Genomic DNA, 25,291 nt, shown 5'->3' with positions numbered 1-25,291 from the left:
AAGAGGAAGGGAATAGCAAATCCAAAGGAAAGGGGAGGGGATAATTTCTTATTTTTTCTGAAATTTTTTAAGCAAATTTTAACAGTAGCTTGAAGCCTTAAATTCAAGCAGATTGTAGTTACATATTAATGTTGTGAACATTCTGGTTGTGAATTGCAGATTTGAAAAGATATTTTGAAGTGCTTGGTAGTGGCAGCAGCTCAAAATCGAACCCAAGTACCCGTGAAAGTGTCAATGTTTCGGCACATGCCACTCATCAACATCAAGTGAGTTCTGTGGAACTAGAGCATGAAAATTTGATGCAATCGAACAAGTGGAAGAACAAACTACAGATTCTCTTGAAGCTATAGTGGAAGAGAATTTATTTGGTTATTCGTTTGTAGTGTGCATTGTTAGTGTGTTCTTAATGAGAATTCGCCCCACTTTAAAAAAAAATCGTGGTCTGCCTCTGCTGCCTGATGTGGCAAGGATACTTCACTGACTTGTTTTTTTTTTTTGGAGAAAAAGATACTTGACTGATTGGCTGGATACTAGGATAAATCAGGCCAGCCCATCGACGCAGTTAATTGGGTGTTTTTTCTTTTTCGTTTTCTACGAACCCAAGCGAGAAAAAATACTAGTAGTAAGTAATGTGCATGACAGGATGATTCGAACAAGTAACCTCAGGCTAGTGGTGGCCGCACCTAGCCAACGCAACTGAAGGATGCAATTGATCTGACATAGCACATTCCTTATAAGAACAGAGAGTATCGTTCATATATGATTTGTTTTTTGAAAAATTATGAAACATTTCTTGAAAAAAATTTGAACAGTTTGAAATACAGAATATTTTTTAAAAACAAATAGTATACGAAATTCCAAAAACATGTTTTGAACAATGTGACACAACAATATTTTCTAAACATCATGTTTTACATTTACGTGATGACAATAACATTTTTTGACATTGTATAAATATTTTGAAAAAATTGTTCATGCTTCAGAATCTGTACCTGTTTTTATTTTAAAATAATTATGTCCGAAATAGTGTTTGCTTTTTTAAAAATTGGTTGTGTTTTAATACAATCAATGTTTTGAAAAACTATTCAGAATTTGTAAACAATGTTCGCAGTACAAAAAATTATTCAGACCAGCATGTCTTCAATATTTTCTGCTACAGTACCACCTAGTTTTTCAAAAAATGTTTGCTACGGTTTCTCCTAGTTTTTTTTTCATCTTTCAAAAAATGTTCACGTTTTGAAATGTTCAAATTTGAAAAACAGTTCAAGATTGGAGAAATAGTCGTAAGTGAGAGTAGTACCTTATCCAGACGGGATTGATAAGTTCAAAGTGTCAATTTCCGGGATTTAAAGTTCAGGGTTCGATTTACCTTTCATTCACCTTAAATTCACCAATTTAAGGTTCGATTTGCCTTATAAAAAATAAGGTTCGTTTTGGACCCTTTCCTTAACTTTAAAAAAAAGAGTCTGGACCCGAAACTGCTTTCGTCGAAAAAACGCCACTACGGGTCCGTGGTCCGGCGCCTCCGTGCTGTGTCGATCCGGCCGAGGAACGTCGGTCCCCTCCCCTCCTGCGCAGCAGCCGGGGCCGCTACTTCTAGCCGGGCTCCTCCGGCGTACAACCCTACTCCTCTCGGGTCTCGGGTCCAGCCCTCCGGCTCCACCCCGCCCTTCTCATCCCGACCTAGGGTTTGTGCGCCCCTGCGAGCTCCGTCCCCGCTCCACCCAGTAGCGGGCGTACCAGCCGCCCCCCGGAGCCGTTCGAGCACAGACCTCCTCGCAGAGGCACCGCCGCCGCCCCGCCCCCGCCGCCGCCAAGCACGAGGTGAGGTCAACGTATCTGGCGCCCTACATTTCGGCCCTAGGTTTGGCTTTAACAATTGCCTGCATCCCTTCTGTTCGATGAGATGCTGCTGTAAATTCCCATAGTAGACCAAGCGCCTTGTCTATCTGTTGCATATCATGTTTTGGCTTTAAAATTAGGGATAGCCGGTTCCCTTTAGGCCTTTAGGAGCAAAATGTTTGGGCTGGATCTCGTAAACGTTTGGGTAGTTATAGATGGAACATATGAGATGCAGCTTACTCTACAAATGGTCATCTTTCCCAAATTAACTTGACATAGGACGACGATAGCACATTTTTCTGTGGACTTTGTAGAGAAGTTTGACTTAGGACAAAACTAGGTTATACTGTAAGGAGGAATGTTATGTTGGTAGACTATCTCTTTAATTAATTTATAAGCTTACTATAAACTTGCCTAGCTAAACTCTTATCAGTAAATATTTGACCCCCCCCCCCCCCCCCCCCCCCCCCCCAAAAAAATCTTCCTTATTTCACACTGGATGTAAATTTTATTCCTTATGTGACACTTCCGTCCATTTTGACCACTAATGGTATTAAATGTGATGTGAAAGGAGCATTTCGCCCCTGGTATTGTATTTTCTAATTTTTGCTTTTTGCTAATGAAAGTAATACTCTATAAATGTAATCTATAACTAGTAAGTTAGACATGCCTTGCACGTGAGAGTAAGTGGGACCGAATATCGATTTACCACATCATAATAGGCAAACGTATAAATTTGGAGTTACGTATGATGAAGTACATGATATAGCCATATAGGTTTAAGTCTGAACGCTCATTCCATTAAAAATCAAATTATGACTATATAATATTCGATGATTGTGTGGTATATACTACACAAAAAAATGTTAAATATATAAATAGTTAAATACTCAATCTGTGAAGACAAAGTGAACTTCAGGGAGATGTTACCGCAGATTTGAAACAAAACAAACAAAAATCATACAGTAGAAACATATTTCAAATATTTTGTAAGAAAAAAACTTGGGAGAAGAGTCTAGAATAAATGAGAAGTGGTTGCATTTTGTGCATATTGTGCAATGTACTCTCTCCGTCCCATAATGTAAGACGTTTTCTGACACTAGTGTAGTGTCAAAAAGCGTCTTACATTAAGTGACGGAGGGAGTAAATGATAGAAAAAATGAACGACAATTATCTTAATAGAAAAAAGTTAGAGAATCGAAGTATGGAAGAATCTAGAACAAAGAAGTTTCTTTGTTTTGAGATTGCATATTATGATTGTGTCTAAGTTCAAGTAGAATCTTCTAGATATTACATGTGGCAAAATCTAATGTAGTGAAGAGAATATCTAACGGCCAATACTACTCGGATTTGCCACCTGTCAGGCGTTATATGGGTTTCATCCAACGGTCAATAGTCAAAGTTATTCACACACTATATAGTGGTATAGATTAGTGTATGTAACATAACAGTTGAACTTTACGTCCTGTGTACGGCATAAAAAAACTGTGCGCCTTGTACGCACCACTAATGGTGTACTAATGCTGTCAGAAAAAAATGATGTGCTAATGTACACTGCTAACTATTCGATTAGAATTAGTTGTAGAAACTTGCACCAGCATCCGAGTACCATACTTTCGATTTCATCAGTCCAGCGAACGCACGACGTGACTTGCATAACAAACCAATCAAAGATGGCATCGCTTTTTTGTTTACAGCAGGCGAAATAGAGCGGGCAAACAAATGAGTTGGTATTTGTTGATTCTCCATATCAAAGTGGAACTAGTCTACTTTTGAAGTAGCAGCTGTTGGTTTTTGAAACATAATAAAGATCATCGTTTCTCACGGTTAAGATTTACATGTGTATGCCAGTTGGGACGCACATCACTTCATGCCAATATTATATCGACCTAGTTGTTATTACATTTCTGAGCCACGCAATGTGCGCCTTTTCTGGCATGAAGCAAGCATGCTCACGAGAGCAATTCTGGCATGAAGCAAGCATGCTCACGAGAGCAACTCGACTTCATGTTGTTCTTCTTCTGGCTGGCGTCTCCTTGCTTTGGGCCAAAAATCACCTAGCTTGCTACAATTAAATCACCTAAATACAATATCAGGGGCAAAAAGTCTTTTCATGTCACATTTAACACCGTTAGTGCCAAAAACGGACGGGAGTGTCAAATAGGGAATAAATTTTACATCTAGCGCAAATAAGGAAGAAAATATTTTTTGGGGGCCAAATAAGGAAGCGGATTTTAAGAAAGGGCCAAATAAGGAATTCTCTCTTTTTCTGTGGACTTGGTAGAGAAGTGTGACTAAGGACAAAACTAGGTTTTCATTAATTTGGAGAGCAGGGAGTACAAGATAAGTCAGAGAGACTGTTTTTAGGTTAATACTTGGAAAACTATACTGTAAGGAGCAACATTATGTTGCTAGAGTATCTCTTTAATTGATTTATAAGCTTACTATAAACTTGCCTAGCTAAACTCTTGCTCATTGCCGACACGGCTATCTCTTTAGGATCACTCTGGAGCATAATTATCATATTGTCTGGAACCTGTTGGACTGCGGACAGGCTTGCTCGCCGAGGACTGCAGCACCACCCCCGCTGCCTCCTTTGTGACCAGGCACCCGAGACGATCCGGCATCTACTGCTCGTGTGCCCCTTTGCCCGTCAAACCTGGCACTCGACCTTCGCATGGCTGTGCATCCCGGCCCCTGTTCCAGGACACGAGGCCAATCTTATGGACTGGTGGCTGCGCGCGAAGGATGCCACGCCACTGGCGCTGTGCAAGGCCCTGCAATCTGTCACGCTCCTCATGCCCTGGATGCTATGAAAGCACAGAAACGATTGTGTCTTTGAACACACGAGACCATCGTTTGACCAGCTACAGACAAGATCAAGGATGAGATCCGCTGCTGGGCAACGGCCGGGGCTCAAGGGCTTAGGGTCGTTTTGCCACAATCATGGGATGTCCACTGATCATAGTGTTAGCCATGTAATTCTTACCTCCTAGGAGGATTGTACCTGTACTCCCTATTTTTGCAATGCAATGTCTTTGCGTTTTCTCGAAAAATATTGTCTGGAACAGAAATACATTTGTACTTCAGCTATGTGCCAGACTGCCATATTGAGGCACGATACATACCATGACATGATACCTGTATCACCTGTGCGAAGTGCCGTGCTTCCTAAATCCTAGGTGTTGGTTAATATCAGGGATGTTTCTACATGCCTGACTCATCTAAATACTGCATTGTAGCTGTGAAAGTGCTCGCGTTATTGTTACTTGTTCTTTGAGTTTTCTTGCTTATGGTGACTCATTTTGTTGATAAAACTATTTTCTTTCTCTTCCAGGTTGTTTCTAGCTAAATCCAAGGAATTGGTGCAATATCAGGTCATGGAGGGGAGTAAGAACATGCAAGAGTCAGACACTGCATCTGTTGTCATAGTACCCAGGGAGCCTGCTGTCATTATCAATGGTGTCCCAGACTTGCCTCCTGATTTCGCATCTGGTTCACAACCTGCAGTAAGAGATGCTCCAGGATCTCGAGTTGATCATCGCTTTGGTGAATGGCTAGAAGGGCGGAAAGTGAGAAAGCAGTTTGGAGACAAGTATTTTGCAGGGAAAGTTGTCAAGTATGACAGTGAAAGCAATTGGTACAGTGTTGTCTATGATGATGGAGACCAGGAAGATCTTGAATGGCTTGAACTGGAGGAGATCCTGCTACCATTGGACATAACCATTCCACTCAGAAAACTTGTTATGGACAAATTCAAACATCAGAATGCTGTTCCTGACTACAGACTTAAGGGGGCTAGATCATCGCAAGGAACTAATGGTACTAGCAACCAGATGGTGGTTAGAGCAGTAAATGGCCAACAGTCAAACAACCTACCACTACCAGGGTTGCTTCAGGCGTCCCCGTCAAATGCAGAGACTGTCAGGGCAGAAAGACTGAAGATGCAGACCTCCAAAAGAAAAACTGAAGAGGTATATCAGCCTAAAAAAAGGGGCAGGCCTCGAAAGGATAGAACTATATCAGTATCAGGTGACATTGAACCTAAAAAAAGAGGCAGACCTCCAAAAGAAAAGAACATATCTGGGGAGAGTAGTGTTCATAAGCGCAATGCAGAGACTGTCAGGGCAGAAAAACTGAAGAGAGAAAGCTTGCGTGTTCGAGGGGCATAACCTAACAATCAATCTCACTGTTACAATACAGATATTTCTAAATATTCCAGTCTATGTATGCTGGTGACACTAGCTTTCAATGTACTTTGTACAACCCAGCGCACAACAAAACTTGTAAAGCTATATTTACTATTCGAGCGCTACCATATTTCTTTTCCTATACAAGTATATCTGCAAACTGTTTGAAATTCTTCGGGTATGGCATTAGAAGTTTTCCTTGTGGAAATGGAACCTAGTTGTGGTTGTCTGGCTGAATTCTTTTGAAAGATCCTTGAGTTGTTTCGTGAGTGTTGGAGATCCACAATAGAAAACACCTGTAGATTTATGTACATGTTAAATATTGCACTGTCTAGTATAAATCTGCCATGACAAGGTCTTTAGCGAATTTAGCTCACCTATACGAGAGTTCTTGTGGGCATTGGCCAAATCGGAGAACACTTTTCTCCAGTTAGGTCTTGCAAAATGTGTCCGAATCTACAAGAGGCGTGTCAGAAAAGGAAGCAAAGATATATGGGATCAGATGAGAATGCAGAGCTGGGCAAATACCTTGCTTCCGGAGACAATGTCAACACCATTTTTGGCATGCTGGAGTGACTGAACCATGGCAATCAGCGCTGACCTTGCGTCGCCTTCTTCATACACGCTGGTGAGGTAATTGTGCATCTCGATGACATTCTGCATATTACTTTAGCTCAGTTCTATAGATGCGACTAGACAAAGATGAAATTGATAATGTCAGAGTGAGATAAGTACGCTGTGATCGTTGTCAGCAACTTCATTCATGACTCCTTTGAACCAGTCGAAGGATCCTTGCTCTCTGGTAACCCAGTAGAAGTAAGCTCTTCCTGGCCCACTGTTCTTGAAGCTGCCTATCTCAGAACCGTGTATGCTTTCCACCTCCTGTTCCATCAACTCATTTTCTCAGTTATGTTACCTCCATTAGCTGTATTATGTATATAATGTTGAGAATACTTTTCTGCAAAAGAAATTTACATCATTGGACTTTATGTTGTTCAAGAGATCTTTCAATATGCTGATGAAAGGAGTGGCGCCAATCCCAAGACCGATAAGCAAAAGAATGTCGTATTTCTTGTAATTTTGCGCCGGTGCACCATAAGGGCCATCGATAAAGACCTTAGGAAACCTAAAGGAGACACAGCAATGATGATATTAAAAGTCTGTACTCAAAACTAACTGAATTTTGCGTCGCCAAATAGTTAAATGAGCTCACCTGGTGTCTTCTGTCGCAGAGTCTGCCACAACTGTAGTTTCAAGTCTCGAAAGGGTAGCCTTCTTGGAAGTAACTTGTGCCTCGCAACACTATGAATATGGATCTTTCTAATTATTCATTCTTGGGTAGTCCACATTTGTTCTACTCTCCTGTGTTTAATAGTGAAATAAACATTTGCAGTTTAGTTGCCTGAACTGACCTTCCCGAACAAGCTCCTGAGTTCAGATGTCCAGTCACCTAGCGTGCGGATATGCACGCTCAGGTAATCATCTCCAGGTGCAGAAGTGATGGAGAACGGATGCCTGCAAGACCACTATCAACTGTAAGCAAGAACCTCGGATGAACTGTATCTTGGTTCATATATGCAGCAAGGATGGAGTAATACCATTCGAAAGGCGAAACGTCAGGGCATTTCACAAACAGGTACATCCCACTCTTGTACTTGAAACCCGGTGGCTTCTTCATGTGAAGAGAGAGCACATTTCCTGGGTAAATCGCAGCCTGCATAGTATGTGGCAACATTGGTTAATAATAGCTAACAGCAGTCAGAAAGAAGTAATAAATCGTGCGAATTCTCAGTGGCCTGCCTTGAGAATGTTCACGTGGTAGTTGTTTTCGCGAACTTTTCTGATAATCCTCTCGCAGGCGTAGAAGAGGACAGGGACTATGAGGAACATCCATGTCTGAGCGAACAAATAAACGATCATCAACACTTGAATTTACATACAGGAAAGAAAAGCATTATATAGGTGGCTGATCATCATCAGTAAGGAGGGCAGATGATTAATTACCGTCTTCTTGTACCAGATTCTGGTGAGGAATATGAAGTAGGAATGCACCACGAGGAGGACATAGACGAGCAGCAGCAGGTGGTGCGCGTACCAGAAGGCGTTGAAGCCGGCCAGGTGGTGCAGCGGCGACGGCAGCTTGACGACGCTCCGCCTGAAGGTGTGCATGGCCAGCGTGAAGGAGAAGGTCATGATGATGATCATGAGGATGCCGGTGACCCCTGGGGCGCTGGCCAGCAGGTCCGGGTACGTCGGCTGCCTGAAGCCGAAGTTGGGGCCCAGCAGGGCCATGAACTTGTCGCTCGGGCAGGAGATGAGCCTGGGGAAGTCGCAGGTGACGTGGGCGAGCGTGTGCACCACGGTGCCGACGGCGATGGCGCCGGCGAGCACCTTGTGGAAGTTGATGTTGTCGTCGAAGGGGATGACGTGGCTGAGCGCGGTGGAGCGGAGGGTGGTGAGCGTGTTGCGGCAGACGGGCAGCAGGATGAGCGCCATGTTGAGCTTGAGCGTCTCGGCGGCGCCCTTGGCGACGCAGACGCAGTTTCCCATGACCTGGAAGGAGGACCGGTGCTTGTACTGCTCGAACTTGTAGACGAAGAGGGCGAGGTTGGCGGCCAGCCAGAGCGTCACCAGCCATATCCGCTTCCAGTTCTCGTGGATGAAGTCCATGGTCCTGGTGACGTGCCGCTTCAGCGGGCTCCGGTACCGCATCGGGATCATCGTCCTCGCCAGGCTCGACGTCGTCCGCTTCAGCTTCACCTCCGGCGCCTGCGCGCTCACCATCCCGCGGAGCAAAGTCTCCAGCTGCCAAATCTGCATTGGAGGTTTGGAGGTCAGCGACTCGCGCCCTCTGAAGTTACTTTCGACATGGCGACCACTACTAGTAGTCTATTATTACTGCCGTACCTCGATGTAGCCGCGGTCGTCGGGGTCGAGCTCCTCCATGATCAGCGACGAGTAGGTCGCGGCGTGGCTCTTGAGCTTGGCCAGCTTGTTCGCCGACGCGCTCAATATAATAACCTGTCAGCAGCGAATAAAAACAACAGGTTGATTGTTCATTTCTCATTGTTTCAGAATACAGTAGATCCCATCGAGCAAAAGAAAATCCCCACCTCCTTGACCTCATCTTCCGTGAGCATCCCATCGCCGTTCTTGTCGCACCTGTTCGTGCCAAATTTCATCCATCAGCAGGTTCGGTTAATGAGCTCCAACGTTGATGCTAAAATCAGACTGAACCTATAGCTTACATGTCGAAGAAAATGCGGAGCCGCGAGTCGAAGTTCTGGTCGGTCATCTCCGTCCAGAACTCCCTGAGCTGCTCCTTGGTGATGCCCTGCTCCGGCTCGATGCTCCTCCGCCTCGACAGCGTCACGAACAGCTCGCCGGCGAACTCCTTGGAGTCCCCCATGCCTTTGGATCAAGAAGCATTCCCCCATTAGTGATTAGTCCACCGACCATGTGAGCCCGTTTGGGGGATCCATGGACATATTACTTCTTTTGAGCGAACATTGTATCATGGGCATTATAATTGCTAAGATCCAAATTAGCAAGCTAGGAGTGGGGGTGCTGGCAGAAACTGTACTTAATTTTGTGTTCTGACCAGGCACTATTTGGGACAGCAAGCGCTGATTTGGGGAAATTCTTGTGGGCCAAATAATGGATCTCGGTTCGGTACGCCGACCCTGCCAACAAACTCTTTTTGGGCAAATAGGAACAGTTCGAGGTAACTTCAAACGACTGTGGCCAAGCATAAAAATGGTGGATACAGCAACAAGATGCCCCCAATAGAACTACATAAGATTCCCCATACTCGTGGCCACTTTGTCAGATTCAATCGTGCAGTTCTAATTAGAAATCAGCTACCATTCTTAATCACACGGCCATCGAACCAGATTAGTTGACAGTTTTGTTTGAAAGAAAGAGAAAGATTGGTAGCACGCAGTCGATGCATTGGGGGTGGTTTGGTTTGGGTGCTCACCGATGCACTTGCCGAAGCTCTCCTTGGGGAGGCGGCCGCTGGCCTTGCTCATCTCGTCGAAGCGGCGCTCGACGGCCTTCCAGCCCTCCTTGCTCCCGGAGGTCTTGTCGAGGAAGCGCAGCCCCTTGAGCCCCATCTGCGCGCTGGACTGCATCCGCGTCATCCGCCCGCCGCCCGGCCGGATGCCGGGCACCACCTCCGGCACCTTCATCGACACCCGCGACGCGAACTGCCGCACCCCGGACGCCAGCCGCGACGGCTGCTGCATCAGCCCCCGGAACCCCGGCGGCCTCGGCAGCCCCGCCGGCGGCGGCGTCCTGCCGCCGCCCCCGTCGACCGTGATCCCGTCCAGCGGCGGCGCTGCCCGGTCCGCGTACCCGCGGCCCGGCGACGCCATCCCTCACGCAATCCGTAAGAAACCGGCCCGGAGAGCGCAATGCCGCCCGCCGGCGGCTCGCCGGAAGCTGGCGGCGGGCCCCGCCTGCTGCGAGGTAGCTAGCTAGGGGAGGTGGGGTGGACGTGCTGGCCTGCTGGTGCCGCTGCCACGAACTCTTCGGGGGGAGGGGAGGAGACAGGATATGGCGGGTAACATGCGTGGATGTCCCAGTTATAGCCGTTGCGACGACGCCACGACGCCGTCCGTATACTGCCGTCGCCGCTGTCCACCGCGCGCGCGGGGATCGATGAAGCGTCGTGGATGAACGGCTAGCCGTCGGATGCGGGATCTGCGGCCCGCGCACCACCCTGGCGAGATTTTGGGTCGGGGAGGCGATATGTCGTGCCGTCGGTGTGCGTCGAGAGCTTATCGTGTCGTTCTTCCCGAACAGGCAAAGGCCCGCGGGAACCGTCGGATGGTGAACCGACGGTTGGTGATAGTGGACGTTAGGTGCGGCGACGTGGTGCCCCGCCGGAGGGAATGGCGCTCGGCTCGACGTGGACTGGCCCCGTGGGCCCGCCGGGAAGGTTGGTGCGCGTGTGGTGTCGTGGGGCGCGGTGGTCTTTGCCGGTGGGAGCTTGGCCGCGCGAGAAATCGGAGGGCAGAGAAGAAAAAAAGCGGGGCAGATCGCTGCCGGCCTCGTTGCAAAAAGCAGGCCAGTACTAGCTATCATTTTCAAAAAAACTGCTTAATATGTTTGCTTAAATGTTTTTTACATGCAAGGCCTGCTTAATGTCCTGGTGAACAGTGAAATCTGAACCGTTGACGGGGATTACATTAGTGTCGCCCGCATAACATGGTTAAGGTGGGGCAACACGTCGCCCGCTGTTTGGTGACACAAGTAGGCACCTTAAACATGCCAGACTCAAACTGCCAGCCTCTCACGAGTAGGCACGACCAAGATCCCGTACGCCACATGGCGTACTGCGTATCCGTATGCAGGTACTGTGCTTGATGAACACAAGGGCACAGCGTGTCATCGGCATCAGGACCAGCGACCCTCCAAAACCTTTGCCACGACCGATCGCTTTAGCTGTTCATACTTGTCGCGTACGGTGACCCGAGTTTCGTCTTCTCACGGAGAAGATCTCCACAACACAGGAAACCGTTGTATGCATGCGTGTGCATCCGATCCGACCACGAGAATCTATCCTGCACGACACTGTCCTGCGTACTGTGTGATTCTACCCGTAATTTCTAGTGCCTTCAGCAGGACAATCTGAAATCAAATTCTTACCGTGGGACTTGTCAGTAGTTTTTAGTTGATAACTATAGTAATTAGTGCATGCATCATGAAGTAAGACGTCCTAAACTTTCATCCGGGCACTAACTTGCCTCCGGCTTGAGATGACTAGACAGACCACAGACGTCCAGGCTTTGCTTGATGTGATTCTGAGGCATGGCAGTGGCCACCTATCATGCCGGATGGAATGATGGCTTTGCAAGAAATAATAATAATAATACTGACAAATGATTTCTTCTTTTAGTTTAGGGGTTTGGTGGTGTGGAGATGTCAGATGAACACGTGGTTTTGTGATGCACTGGAAAAGCAGCGAAAAATATGACACTGATCAGATAGTCCTATGGTGCAGCCGATCGAATCATTTCGAGGTAATTAAATATCTTCCTTGGGACAGTTTTGCAGTTAGGGCATCTCCCTCAAATCGATCCGCGGACAGTTATGCGGAGCCGGCCATCTAACTCTGTCTCTTGAAACTTTGGTCTCTTTTTTCTTGAGTCCACAAGCTCAAAACAATAGCATTCAAAACATAGGTGATTGAAAATGTTGAAATGTGACAATATTTCTAATTCAAATATTACAATCCAACAAAGTTAGTTGTTCAAACTTGAATTCAACTAACACGTACTCCCTCCGTCCACATCTATTTTTATTCATTTCGATGACAAGTATTTCCGGACGGAGGGAATATGTTCTAATTGTCCTATTTTACCACATATACGTGCTCAATCAAATCTTCCTTAAACTGGTCATGAGTTGCTCGACGCCGAATTTGTGGATGCATTTGAACAAAGTCGTCAAATATGTTCTCAAATGCAAGAGTTGCGACATCATCTTCACTCCTTCAGATCGTGTTGTGCATGATCACACAACATGTCATCATCAGCCACAAGGTATCTGGATGTCACTGTTTAGCAGGTCCAAGAACAACTACAAAACGGGACTGGAGCACTCCAAATGCCCCCTCCACATCATTTCTAGCCCCTTCTTGTCTTTGGGAAACGTGAGACCTTTTCTGACCAACTGGCTTAGAGACAGTTGAGGGAGTCCTTGACTAGGGGTCCTTGGATAGCCGGACTATATACTTTGGCCGGACTGTTGGACTATGAAGATACAAGACAGAAGACTTCGTCCCGTGTCCGGCTGGGACTCTCCTTTGAGTCGAAGGCAAGCTTGGCGATTCAGATATGTAGATTCCCTTCTCTGTAACCGACTTGATGTAACCCTAACCCCCTCCGGTGTCTATATAAACCGGAGGATTTAGTCCGTAGGACAAGAACAATCATAATCATAGGCTAGCTTCTAGGGTTAGCCTCCTCGATCTCGTGGTAGATCAACTCTTGTAATACTCATATCATCAAGATCAATCTAGCAGGAAGTAGGATATTACCTCCATAGAGAGGGCCCGAACCTGGGTAAACATCATGTCCCCCGTCTCCTGTTACCATTAGCCTTAGACGCACAGTTCGGGACCCCCTATCCGAGATCCGCCGGTTTTGACACCGACATTGGTGCTTTCATTGAGAGTTCCACTATGACGTCGAAGATAAGGTTGATGGCTCGCCTTGTTGTCAAGGACAACATCATCTCTGGGGGAGCCCTGGCCTCGGGCCAAACCCTCCAGTTGGGCAGTTTCATCATGACTGCCCGACGGCTGTCGAGCCCACGATGACCTCTCGGGTCATCGAGAATCGCCTCCGCGTCACCTCGGAACTTGCCGAGCAGATGGATCCGACGGAGCTATCGTCTTTGAACGAGCTTTTAGATCGCATCGCCGCCCTGGGAGTCGCTATGGACTACAACCAGATTGGGCTTAAACCCGATCAGGGGGAGATTAATTCCCCTTCGGTCACCCATCAGATAGCGGTGGTGGAGGAGCAAAGCGATAACTCTCCTCCCATGCTGAGGATGGACTATGTCCGGATTACCTAGCTCACCGAGCCGGATACTCGTTCGCGGGAAGAAGTGCCCCAGGTCCCGGACTTAGAACCGGACTGTGGGTCCGAAAAGTTGGGTAACATCCCGGAGGCCGGATTGTTAAATCCGGAAACCCTTCAAGCCCTGGGTCACAGACCGGGTCAGGATTCGGATTTAAATCCGCCCACCCGCCCAGATGCAAGCGATCTTTCCCATATCAGACAACAACCCCAAGAGACAGTACGTCACTTTTGGGCCAGGTTCCTCCTTGTAATGAACAAGGTTACGGACTGTCGCGAGGAAGACGCAATCTCGTTCTTTTGCAGAAATTGCACGGACAAGGGAATCCTAAACGCCAAAAGACGCCGTCACATATCACACTTTGCTGACTTGACGGCCATAGTACAAAAGTACTGCGCAATGGAAAGCGCCTGGAAAACCCAGGCAACCTTTTGGGACCCGCTGGCCCTCACTAAACCCCTCGTACGAACAAAAAGGGTGTACCCTAATCGGTCACCCGACCCAATCACGAAGAAACCGAAGCCCACTACAGGGTGCGGGACTGTATTGGAGGGATGGCTCAATAGGCCATGCAAAATTCACACCACACCAGATATCATACCAACACATAGCCTTAGAGCATGTTGGATACTTCGGGAGGTGGCCAAGAGCGGCGAGGATCTCCTCATCAATAATCCTGCAGAGCATCATCCCGCAGAAAACAACAATACAATGTTGACAATCTTTGAGACTTTCGCCTCTAATAATAGGCGTAAGCGGACACTCCGCGGTATTGCCGAAGTCTGTCAAATTGCGGCAATAAACCCTTGGAACGACATGGCCATAACGTTTAGCGCCAGTGACAAACCGCAATTCAGAATAGTCCGAGCATCAGCCGCTTTAGTCCTAAGTCCAATTATGGACGGCTTCCGGCTTACCAAAGTGCTCATGGACGATGACTGCGGATTAAACCTCATTTACGAGGAAACCATCAACAAAATGGAAATCGACAATAGCCGCATTGAGCAAAGCAGCACAACCTTTCGAGGAATCATTCCTGGACGAGAGGCATGATGTGCGGGGAAAATCACACTAGATGTGGTATTCGGCACGCGGATAATTACAGGTCCGAAGAAATAACATTCCAAGTGGTCCCCTTCAGCAGCGGATACCACGCCCTCTTAGTGATCCGGACATAGCACTCCGCGCCGAAAATAAAACTGCCGCCTTGGCCCTAGAGGCACTATCCGAAGCCCTCGCGGCCGAAGAGCTAACTGCGTTACGCTCCATAGTGGACAGGGATGATGTGATAATCGATAAACGATCCAAGTCCACCTCCTTTAAACCAGCGGACGAAATTGTGAAATTCCAAGTCCATCTAACGGACTCTACAAAGACAGCATCCATCGGGGCAAAGCTGGACCCCACCATCGGCGCCGCACTGCGAACATTTCTACGCGAGAATTGGGACATCTTCGCCTGGCACCCCTCAGACATGCCAGGGATCCCACGCAGGCTGGCCGAGCATAGCCTCAACATATTGAAGGGATATAAACCGGTCAAGCAGACACTTAGACGCTTTTTCGAACCCAAACGACAAGCGATGGGAGAGGAGCTCGTCAAGCTACCTGAAGCCGGATTCATTAGAGAAATTAAACACCCGGATTGGCTAGCAAACCTGGTGATGGTACCAAAGAAGGATAAATCCTGGCGCCTGTGTGTCGATTTCAAAGACCTAAACAAAGCTTGCCCTAAGGATCCCTTCCCTCTCCCCCACATTGACCAGATCATCGATGCTACTGCAGGACACGACGCACTGTGTTTCCTCGACGCATACTCCGGATACCATCAAATCAAGATGGCGGAGTCGGATCAAGCCACAACGACATTCATCACCCCATACGTCCCCTTTTGCTTCAACACTATGCCTTTCGGGCTTAAAAACGCTGGGGCAACCTACCAATGCATGATTCAAACATGCCTGAAGAAGCAAATCGGCAAAACAGTTGAAGCATACGTGGACGACGTAGTCATTAAGACCAGACACGTCGAGTCTTTAATAGACGACCCAAGGCTCACATTTGACAACCTCCGAACATATGACATCAAGCTCAATCCGGAAAAATGTGTTTTCGGTGTTCCCGCCAGAAAGCTGTTAGGTTTCATCGTCTCCCATAGAGGAATCGAAGCAAACCCAGCCAAAATCCGAGCTTTGTCACAGTTGGCTACCCCAACAAATCTTAAACAAATCCAGAAACTAACTGGATGTGTGGCAGCCTTAAGCCGCTTTATCTCCAGACTGGGAGAAAAGGCACTGCCACTCTATCGCCTTCTTTGCTGCACCGAACACTTCGAGTGGACGGACGTAGCGACGCCGGACTGGAAGAAATAAAAGCTCTTTTATCGAGCAACCCAATCCTGGCCGCACCAAGCATAGGCAAACCCATGTTTCTATACATAGCTGCAACACACCAAGTTGTGAGCGCAACACTCGTCGTCGAACGAGAGGAGGACGGACACAAGTTCCCGCTTCAAAAGCCGGTGTACTACGTATCCACTGTCCTCACACCGTGCAAATCTCGGTACCCCCACTATCAAAAAAATAGCATACGCGGTCTTCATGGCATCCCAAAAACTACGGCACTACTTTCAAGAGTGTTCAATCACGGCGGCCTCTGAAGTCCCACTCAATGACATAATAAACAACTGCGATGTGACGGGCCGGATTGCTAAGTGGGCCATCGAGCTCCTCCCATTCGACATCACCTATAAACCACGGCGGGCCATTAAATCACAAGTACTGGCCGACTTTGTCGCCGAATGGACAGAGGCCGAACTCCCTAAAGAGTACGGCGCATACTCCAATTGGATCATGCACTTCGACAACTCTAAAATGCTTGCAGGTCTGGGAGCAGGTGTCATCCTAACTTCCCCCACCGGAGATACTGTCCAATATGTAGTCCAAATATCATATACAGACTCCAACAATGCAGCCGAATACAAGGCTCTGTTGCATGGTCTTCGGATGGCCGTCTCCATGGGCATCAAGCGCCTGGAAGTGCGCGGGGACTCAAACCTCGCAATATCTCAAATAAATGAAGATTTCGATGCCAAAGATCCGAAAATGGCAGCTTATCAAAATGCCGTCCTCAAAATGCCAGCTCGATTCAAGGGGTTCGAATTCCATCACGTGGTTTGAGAAAACAATCAAGCGGGGGATGTTCTCGCCCGCATTGGCGCTAAGCATGACACAGTCCCACCTAACATCTTTCTGGAAAGGCTTTTTAAGCCATCCGTGGTGTGGCAGGGGGAGACCGACAATACTAGTCCGGATCCGAACACAACCCCAGATACTGAAGACACTGACATAGTCGGGGGCTCCGCCACCGAAATAACACCCTCGGCCCATCTAATCTTGGCTGTCATTGCCCCATGGACCGAACCCTTCTTAGCCTACCTTAATAGGCAAGAACTCCCCGAGGATCAAAACGAGGCACGCTGCATAGTTCGGTGCTCTAAAGCCTATAAAGTCCACGAGGGAGAACTCTGTAAGAGAAGCGCTACCGGAGTACTTCAAAGATGTATCTCCGAAGAGGAAGGGTGATGTAGGGCGGAACCCTATGGTGATGATCTTTCACGTCTGGAGTGGATCCTACGAGGAATCGCGAAGAACACGCGGAAGAACTCGAGGGAAAACACTGGGAAAATGAGAGGAATCATTAAACCGACACGGAATCAATCACACAAGTGCTAGATCACCGAAAGCATAAGGTAATACATGATCCAAAATCAACAAAGGTAAGGATACAAAGGGAACCGATCTTCTCCGAGAGGAGGTCTTGAATCCGCGAGGGGATCTTCCGGTAAAGGGGTCTTGAATCCAAGTGGATCTTCTCCGAGGAGGCCGCGGTCTCTCACGAGGAGGAGATTCGATGGATGAGCGAGGCTCTATCTCACAAATGAGCTAAATCAATGCTACCCTAGCTAGGAGGTCGGAGAGACCTATTTATAGTCTTAGTGCAAATAGAAGTCAAAGTGAAGGGGTACAAGGGCTCCAGCACGCGGGCGTGGTCACTCAGGTGTCGGTCGTCTGGAAGACGTCGGACGTCCGGAGGCTCGGGACGGTCCGGACATCCGGCAGGGCTCGGGCGTCCGTAGATTCGGCTCTGACGTGGGCGCATCGGACGTCCGGAGAGGGCCGGTCGTCCGGAGCTTCGGGACGGTCCGGACGTTCGGTGAACGTCGGTCGTCCATAGATCTGGCTCGGTCACTTGTCGTCCGGTCGTCCGGTCCGCCTCGGGCGTTCGTAGATTCGGTTCGGGTGGTGAAGTACCGGACATCAGGAAAGCTTGGCCATCCATGTCCTGGAACTCGTCGGACGTCCGGACTGGGTCGGTCGTCCGATGCCTGTAGCTCCCAAAGCGGCTCTTCTTCTTATCCATCACGCTTGGGGTCCTCGCCGTCTTGGGTCTTGTATGTAGCTGTTCCGTGGCTCGTCTCCAAACACCTAATCACACATAGAGTTTCCGAATGAGGTAGTAGCCATGTCTCGTGAGTAGGAAGAGGGAGTTCGGAGAGGAGCGAGTTCACCTTATCTTCAATAGCCTTAGCTCGAGCTCGTGTCATGGGTCCAAGTGGTGTTGAGGGAGATGTAGGCACGTCCATGGGGATGAGCGAGGGATGCTCCGCATCATCTTCCCCCCTTGGGAGAGATCCGACCTCGGATCAAAAGCTTCATATCCATGTTATGGCGCGAGGTCCTTGACATTGAAGATGTTGCCCACATTGTACTTGTGTCGTGGTAGGTCGACCTTGTAGGCGTTGTCGTTGTAGCGTGCTAGCACCTTGAAGGGTCCGTCGGCTCACGGGAGAAGCTTGGACTTGCGTTCGTTGGGGAAGCGGTCCTTGTGAAGGTGTAGCCACACGAGATCACCAATGTTGAAGGCCATGGGTTGCTTGTTGACGTTGAGCTTAGTCGCTAGTCGTTGTACTTGGCGCTCGATGGTGTGCCTTGTATCTTCATGCATCTTATTGATGTATCTTGCATGAGCACTTGCGTCGAGGTTGGTTCGCTCTTGTAGAGGAAGAGGTAGAATGTCCAATGGGGACAATAGATTGAAGCCGTAGCCGACCTCGAAGGTAGACCCGGAGGTAGCTCATCGGGGAAAACATCTTGGAATTCCTGCAAAAGAGATTGAAACACTAAAGGTAGCTCGTGAGTAATGTTAGTTGTTGGCTCTCCATCCTTGCACACAAGGACAAAGTGCATCACATTCGATGGGTTCTCACACACTTCTCTCATCTCACTTTTGGTGGCAAATAGGATGAGGTTTTTCTCTCTAGGCGAAGAGGCGCTCAAGTTTGGCTTGTGGCTCTCACTCACTTTTGGGTGGATCACTTTCTCACTCTTCTCTCCTTGATGGGTGGCTTGCTTGTCGGCTATCACTTGACTAGGAGACATAGGTCGTAGCACATATTCCTTCCCTTTCATCTTGAAGCTATAGTGATTGGTACGCCCATTGTGGATGACACCACGGTCGAATTGCCATGGTCGACCAAGAAGGAGGTGGCAAACGGTCATTGGGACTACATCACACTTCAAAGTGTCCTCGTATGCACCAATTTTGAAGGAGACTTGGACCGTATGCTCGACTCGAATAGTGCCGGAGTCACTTAGCCATTGAACCTTGTAGGGGTGCGGGTGCTTCCTCTTCACCAATTGAAGCTTGGAGCATAGTTCTTCACTTTCCAAGTTGTGGCAACTACCTCCATCGATGATGGCCTTGACGGACCTTCCATTGATGCCGGCCTTTGTGTGGAAGATGTGGCATCGTTGGTCTTCTTCTTATTGATGTTGAAGAGTCAAGACTTTGGAAACAACGAGAGCGGGGCTCGAATCCTCATCACAAAAGACTTGATCATCTTCATCCTCATTCACGCGCCGGTGCATGGCCACTTGCTCAAGAGCTTCCATCTCCTCTTCACTCATGGAGTCATAGGTACCATCATCGTTGAGGATCATGCTGTGCTTGTTCATGCATTCGTAGGACTTGTGGCCTCGTCCGCCGCAAGTGAAACACTTGAAGGAGCTTGTTTTGACGGTCTCATCGGTCGGAGTAGATGATGAAGCACGCGGCTTGAAGTTGCTTGTAGTAGGAGGGAGACGACTTGAACTTGCTGAAGTTTTCTTGTAACTTGACTTGTTGTCGTTGCTTGGAGAAGGCTTGGTTGATGTAGATGTTGGAGGAGTCGTTGAAGCTTGGTTGTTGGAGAAACCGTAGGCCTTGGATGAGTACTTGGTGTACTTGAAGTCATCTTGCACTTGACGTTCGGCCTTGGTAGCTTGATGTACGAGCTCAATGAGGTTGTTGTATGGTTGGAAGTCGGCAATCTTCTTGATGGGATGATTGAGTCCATTCAAGAAACGTGCCATAGTTTGCTCATCATCTTCCGTGACATTGGCTCGAATCATGGCTATCTCCATTTCCTTGTAGTATTCTTCAACACTCTTTGTTCCTTGCTTGAGGAGTTGTAGCTTCTTGAAGAGATCGCGGTTGTAGTAGGTTGGCACAAAGCGTGCTCGCATGACATCCTTCATTTGAGCCCAAGTGGTGATTGGTGGTTCACCTCTTGCTTGTCGGCGCTCAATGACTTGTTCTCACCATATGAGCACATAGTCTTGGAACTAAAGTGATGCCATTGCGATCTTCTTCTCTTCCTCATAGTTGTGCAAACGAAAGATTTTGTCGACCTTCAATGCCCATGAGAGGTACTCTTCGGGATCATTGCTTCCATTGAACTTGGGCATTGTGAACTTGAGCTTGCCATAGCGTTGCTCTTCATTGTGTTGTTGGCGATGGTGGTGATGACGCCCTTGATGTTGAGGATAATCGTCCTCATGTTGCTCTTGGCGCGGAGGAAGTCCATGATCAACTTGCTCTTGTTGAACTTGAGGTTGAAGTGGAGCTTGACGAGCTTGTTGAGGAGCTTGAGGAACTTGACGTTGTACTCACGGGTGGTAGTTCCTCTCTTGGATTTCTTCTCGAAGGGCTTCCTCTTGATTGTGCTGTTCATGATTTTGGTTGGCGATGGCTCGACTTGATTCTTGAAGGGCACGTTGCGCCTCAAGAGCTTGCGCTTCACGTTGTTGTTGTTGAAGACGTTGAGCCTCGGTGTCATGTTCCTCTTGGTGTAGATGTGCTCGTTCTTGTTATTGGCGCCGTAGTCGTTGTCGTTGTTGAGCTTGGGAAAAAGCAACTTGGTGTGGTGGAGGATGAGGTAGATGCTCGTCGACTTGCTCTTGTGAATGTTTGTCATGTAGCGGGTTGCGAGACGCATGACGGTCTTGACGCGCGGCTCGTCGAAGAGTGTTCGATGACGGTGTACTTGAGTCGGAGAAGTTGTCGTCGGAGTGTCGACTTGAGCGGCTCTGTCTTGAGGTCGAAGAAGTGGAAGGATGCCGGTTCCTCATGAAGGCGCGGATCTCATCCATTCTTGCATCATTCTCTTGCTTTTGAGAGTCGAATTTGTTGTCGAAGTAGTCCCTCATTGCTTGTTGCTCTTGGTACAATGCCTTTTGAGCTCCAAATAGATGGCTCTTGGTGATGAATGATGACATGTCATCGTCGTTCTCGATGAGTGGTGGATTGGTAGAAGAACTTGGCCTATCCATCATTCCAAACAAAATATAAGTGGTAGAAGGAAAAGAACGTGTACCAAATGTACCTTGACCGAAGTTGAAGATGAATCAAGTTCACTCAAATGCGGACAATGAAATAGCACTGTTGGTACCAATTCTTGTCGGTTCTCACACCTACACACGTAAAAGCTTATTGTGGAGCTTGGTTAGGATGGTGGCACAAAATTTGATGCAATAGTAAGTGAGCTTCAATAATGTTGGAAAAGATTCACAAATTTGCAAATGCAACAAGTAGACCAAGCAATTTTTGTACACGAAAACACACACGCAAATAGATAAGTGGGATCGTGCAAACGAAAAGTGAGCCAAAATGTGGAAACCACGAAAATGCTCTTGTTGCACAATACTAGAGAGATGCTAGCACGGTTGCACAATAGGCGGATACGTAAACTTGTGCACAACCTACTAGGCAAAAATGCAACGATCTCTATCCCAAGTATGCTATATGTTTGGTGTCTCGGTGCTATGATCCAAGATGATCTTATATGACAATCTTAATGTTGTATGATGCTATGGTTCTTGCTTATAAGCTCTTTGCTTATCTTTCCTCTTTGCTTAAAAGCTTTGGTGGCTCTTTCACTTTTGAGATCTTTTCTCATGCAAAAATTCACGAACCAAGATAGCAATTGTGTATGCTATGACAACTTTGTGACACACAAGTTGGTCTCAAGGTTGTACCACTATGGTATGGTATGTATGTGTAACGCCCCGGATTCGATGCGCCAGGTGTCCACCTGTTATTCGTCGTTGTTGCCATGTCATTTGCTTGCGTGTTGCATTTTATCATGTCATCATGTGCATTTCATTTTGCATACGTGTTCGTCTCATGCATCCGAGCATTTTCCCCGTTGTCCGTTTTGCAATCTGGTACTCCTATGCCCTCCGGCGTCCCCCTTTTGTCTTTCGTTGTGAGCGGGTATTAAACTTTCTCGGAATGGCCCGAGGTTTGCCAAGCGGCCTTGGTATAGCACCGGTAGACCGCCTGTCAAGTTTCGTGCCATTTGGAGTCCGTTTGATACTCCAACGGTTAACCGCGTAGCCCGAAACCTCCCTTTCTCTTTGCAGCCCAACACCCTTCCAAACTGGCCCAAAACCCATCTAAACCCCCTCCATGCTCTCCTCCGTTTGATCACGATCGCGTGGCCGAAAACCGTGCTCCATTTGGACTCTCCTAACTCCCAGAAACTATAAATATGCCCTCCCCCGAAAATTTCGCAGTCCAAACCCCGAAACCCTATCCTCTTCCACCTCCTGCCGCCGGACGTGTCCACCCCGCGCCGGACACGTCCAGCGCCGCCGCCCGCGCCCAATCCGGAGCCGCCACGTGGCGAGCCGCCGTCCTCCGCCGCCGCGGCCCGCGGAGCCCATCGCGGGCCCGCGCGGGCCCTCGCGCCGCCGCCGCCCGGCCCGCGCATCGCGCCCGCCGCCGGATCCCCGCGCCGCCGCCTCCTCACCTCTGCCGGCAACCGTCGCCGCTGGCCGCCGCGCTCGTCCTTCGAGCAGCCCGCACCCCGCCGCCGTGGTGCGCCGCGGCCTCGGCCAGCGCCTCCCCCGCGCCCGCGGCCTCGGCCAGCGCCTCCCCCGCGCCCGCGGCCTCGGCCAGCGCCTCCCCCGCGCCCGCGGCCTCTAGCCGCCGCCCCTGCCGGCCTCGCCTCGCTGGGGCTGCGCCGCCACCACCCCTGCCGGCCTCGCCTCGCCGGGGCTACGCCGCCCCGCCGCCCCCGTCGCCTCCCCGTCGCCTCCTCCGCCTCCCCTCGCCGGGATCCGGCCGGATCCGGCGAGATCCGGCCCGGATCCGCCCGTCTCCGCCGCCTCCCTCCTCTCCGGTCACAACTCCGGCGAGTTCTCCGGCCATCCTCGATTCCTGTGCAACCCGAAGGTTGACTTTCCCCCCTCCGAAAATTCGTCTGTCCTGAAATTATTTACATTATCATGCCATGTTCACCGCATCATATCTCCATGCATACTGCTCCGTTTTGTGCATGTAATATGTCAAATTGTTTGCCTCAATGAGTACTTCATTTCATTCCATTGCATCATGTTCATTTGAGCTTATCTTGATGCCCGAATCTTCATTGCAAGAGTGTTATATGATGTTGTCTACTGTCTGTTAACAGAACATGCTCATTTGTCATTTTTGCCATGTTTGATGTGTGCATCCTATGAGGTTGATGTCTACATGTGTTTGATCTATGCCATGCCATCTTTACAGTGGTGTATGCCATGTATTTTGTGATCTCTGTGGTGACTAGCACAAGCATGCAAACTAGGCTTCGTGATATTGCTGATTTCGGTCCCTGTTCTGTTGTTATTGTATGCCATGTAGACTTGATGCTACAGAGAGATCCATGCATATTTTGAGATACTTCAGTAAGGATGTTTTGAACATATAGTTATTATCTATCCATTCATGCCCCTGTTTGCAATTATGGAGTAGTCTAGCATATCATTTTCTTGCTCTACTTTTGCTACAAAATGTTTCCTGGCAGATTGTTTACATGTTATTCAATTTTGCCAAGGTTGTTGTAGTTGATCCTTGCATGCTATGAACTTGTTCTTGCCTTGGTTTGTTTCATAAACATGTCTTCTTGCTGATGCTATGCTTATCTTGTCATGCAATGATTTGTGGTGAGTGAATCAAGCTTGTTAAGTAGGGTACTTGCTGTTACTATTTTGCTAGGCTGAATCTGTTATTTCGTGATGCTACGTAAACCTACTTCTACAAATCATTCTATGCATAATCTGGAGATGTTCACTAAGGGTGTTTTGTTATACATGTCATGCTCTATCCATCCATGCCCCTGGTGGCATTTATAGCCTGCTGTAGCTTGTTGTAAACTTGATCCAAAATTGCTGAATAATGTTGCTGTCAACCTGTTAACATTAAGTTTAGTTGTTGCCATGATTGTTGTTAGTGATCCATGCACCCTATGGACTTGCTCTTGCCATGCTTAGCTCCACAAACATGTATTCTTACTGTTGGTTGCCTTTCCATGCCATGTATTGCTCTGTGGTGAGTGGTACAAGCTCACCAACATGCCTTCTTATTGTTGTTCCTGCCATGTTTGAATCTGTAATACAACTTGCCATGTTTACATGGGTGCCATCATATCTTCTGGTCCTTTTTGGCTCATGGTCAGTAAGGGACTTTTGTTCTATGCAATTATTAGGTTCATGCCATGCCTTTGGTTGCCATGATAAGTTCCTGTAACATGTTGTTTGATAGCTCTAAACATTGCAACCTGATGTTATTGTCTGCAAAGTCTGAAACTGTTACTATTTGCAATCTTGCCATGTGTGTTTGAGCATGTTCTAGTGATTTCTGGAGATTGCTCAGTGTTCATGTTTTATTATGCTTTACCTGTACATCATGCCCATGCCTTTTGTTCTCATGTTGGGGTGCTGTAGCATGTTGTTTTGATGCTTGCAAGATGCCTAGTTGTTGTTTTGGACAGATTGTTGCTATAACTTGTTTCATGTGTGTGTGTTGAACCGTTGCTCCGTTTTGAGTGTGCTATATATGAAACTTGCTTGATTTTGCATATAGCTTCATATTATCATGTTGCATCCTTGTTTTGAGGTGTTTGCTTGATGTTTGTATGCATTTTGCATCAATGCCATGTTTAACTTGTTTTGCTCATATCTTCTAGGCCGTAGCCCTGAACTAAATGAACTTTATATGTAACTTGACTAGAATCTCGTGTAGATCATCTTGGTGCATCTTAACTTGCTGTTTAACAACTTGAATATAAGGTTTATTGAGATCTGGACCAATTTCGAAATATGCATATGAGGACTTACCGGAATTGTTATATGTTGTTCCCGGCCTCATTTAAACTTGCTTTAATGTGTTGTTCTTGAATGCATCATATCTTGCCATGAGTAGCTTCATGTAGTCTTGTCTTGCATCATGTTTGGTTGTGCATCTTGTCTTGCCTATGTGTGGTGTGTTTACCATGTTGTGTGCTTCTTCTCGATAGTTCCCGTT

General features: G+C 47.9%; 2 protein-coding genes across 3 annotated transcripts; one reads left to right on the top strand and one right to left on the bottom strand.

Moving 5' to 3' along the window:
- Positions 1-1,482: 1,482 nt before the first annotated feature.
- On the top strand, positions 1,483-6,207 carry LOC123071324 (uncharacterized). 2 transcript variants are annotated; one of them, XM_044494857.1, is made up of 2 exons: positions 1,483-1,829; positions 5,180-6,207. In XM_044494857.1, the coding sequence occupies exon 2, from the start codon at positions 5,223-5,225 to the stop codon at positions 6,012-6,014; it is 792 nt and encodes a 263-aa protein (XP_044350792.1). In that variant the 5' UTR covers positions 1,483-1,829; positions 5,180-5,222; the 3' UTR covers positions 6,015-6,207. The 2 variants fall into 2 exon arrangements, with proteins under 2 accessions (XP_044350792.1, XP_044350791.1); XM_044494856.1 differs by having other exon boundaries at positions 1,485-1,824.
- LOC123071323 (putative respiratory burst oxidase homolog protein H) lies at positions 5,980-10,604 on the bottom strand. Its single transcript, XM_044494855.1, has 14 exons — positions 10,012-10,604; positions 9,281-9,443; positions 9,146-9,194; positions 8,940-9,053; positions 8,037-8,846; positions 7,833-7,928; positions 7,631-7,746; positions 7,445-7,547; positions 7,246-7,334; positions 7,008-7,158; positions 6,768-6,914; positions 6,561-6,689; positions 6,410-6,488; positions 5,980-6,328 (listed from the first exon to the last, which is right to left on the bottom strand). The coding sequence occupies exons 1-14, from the start codon at positions 10,406-10,408 to the stop codon at positions 6,219-6,221; spliced, it is 2,553 nt and encodes an 850-aa protein (XP_044350790.1). The 5' UTR covers positions 10,409-10,604; the 3' UTR covers positions 5,980-6,218.
- Between the last annotated feature and the right edge of the window lie 14,687 nt (positions 10,605-25,291).

This window comes from Triticum aestivum, chromosome 3B, assembly GCF_018294505.1.
Source record: "Triticum aestivum cultivar Chinese Spring chromosome 3B, IWGSC CS RefSeq v2.1, whole genome shotgun sequence".
Taxonomy (NCBI): domain Eukaryota; kingdom Viridiplantae; phylum Streptophyta; class Magnoliopsida; order Poales; family Poaceae; genus Triticum; species Triticum aestivum.
This window is presented reverse-complemented; position numbering and strand designations above follow the sequence as displayed.

Excerpts from the sequence above, each read along its gene's own strand:
- LOC123071324 (XM_044494857.1), top strand. The coding sequence starts at position 5,223 with ATGGAGGGGAGTAAGAACATGCAAGAGTCAGACACTGCATCTGTTGTC.
- LOC123071323 (XM_044494855.1), bottom strand. The coding sequence starts at position 10,408 with ATGGCGTCGCCGGGCCGCGGGTACGCGGACCGGGCAGCGCCGCCGCTG. Across the intron at positions 7,335-7,444 it reads TCAGGAGCTTGTTCGGGAAG|TGTTGCGAGGCACAAGTTAC; the intron begins GTCAGTTCAGGC and ends CCATATTCATAG. Across the intron at positions 6,489-6,560 it reads ACATTGTCTCCGGAAGCAAG|ATTCGGACACATTTTGCAAG; the intron begins GTATTTGCCCAG and ends CGCCTCTTGTAG.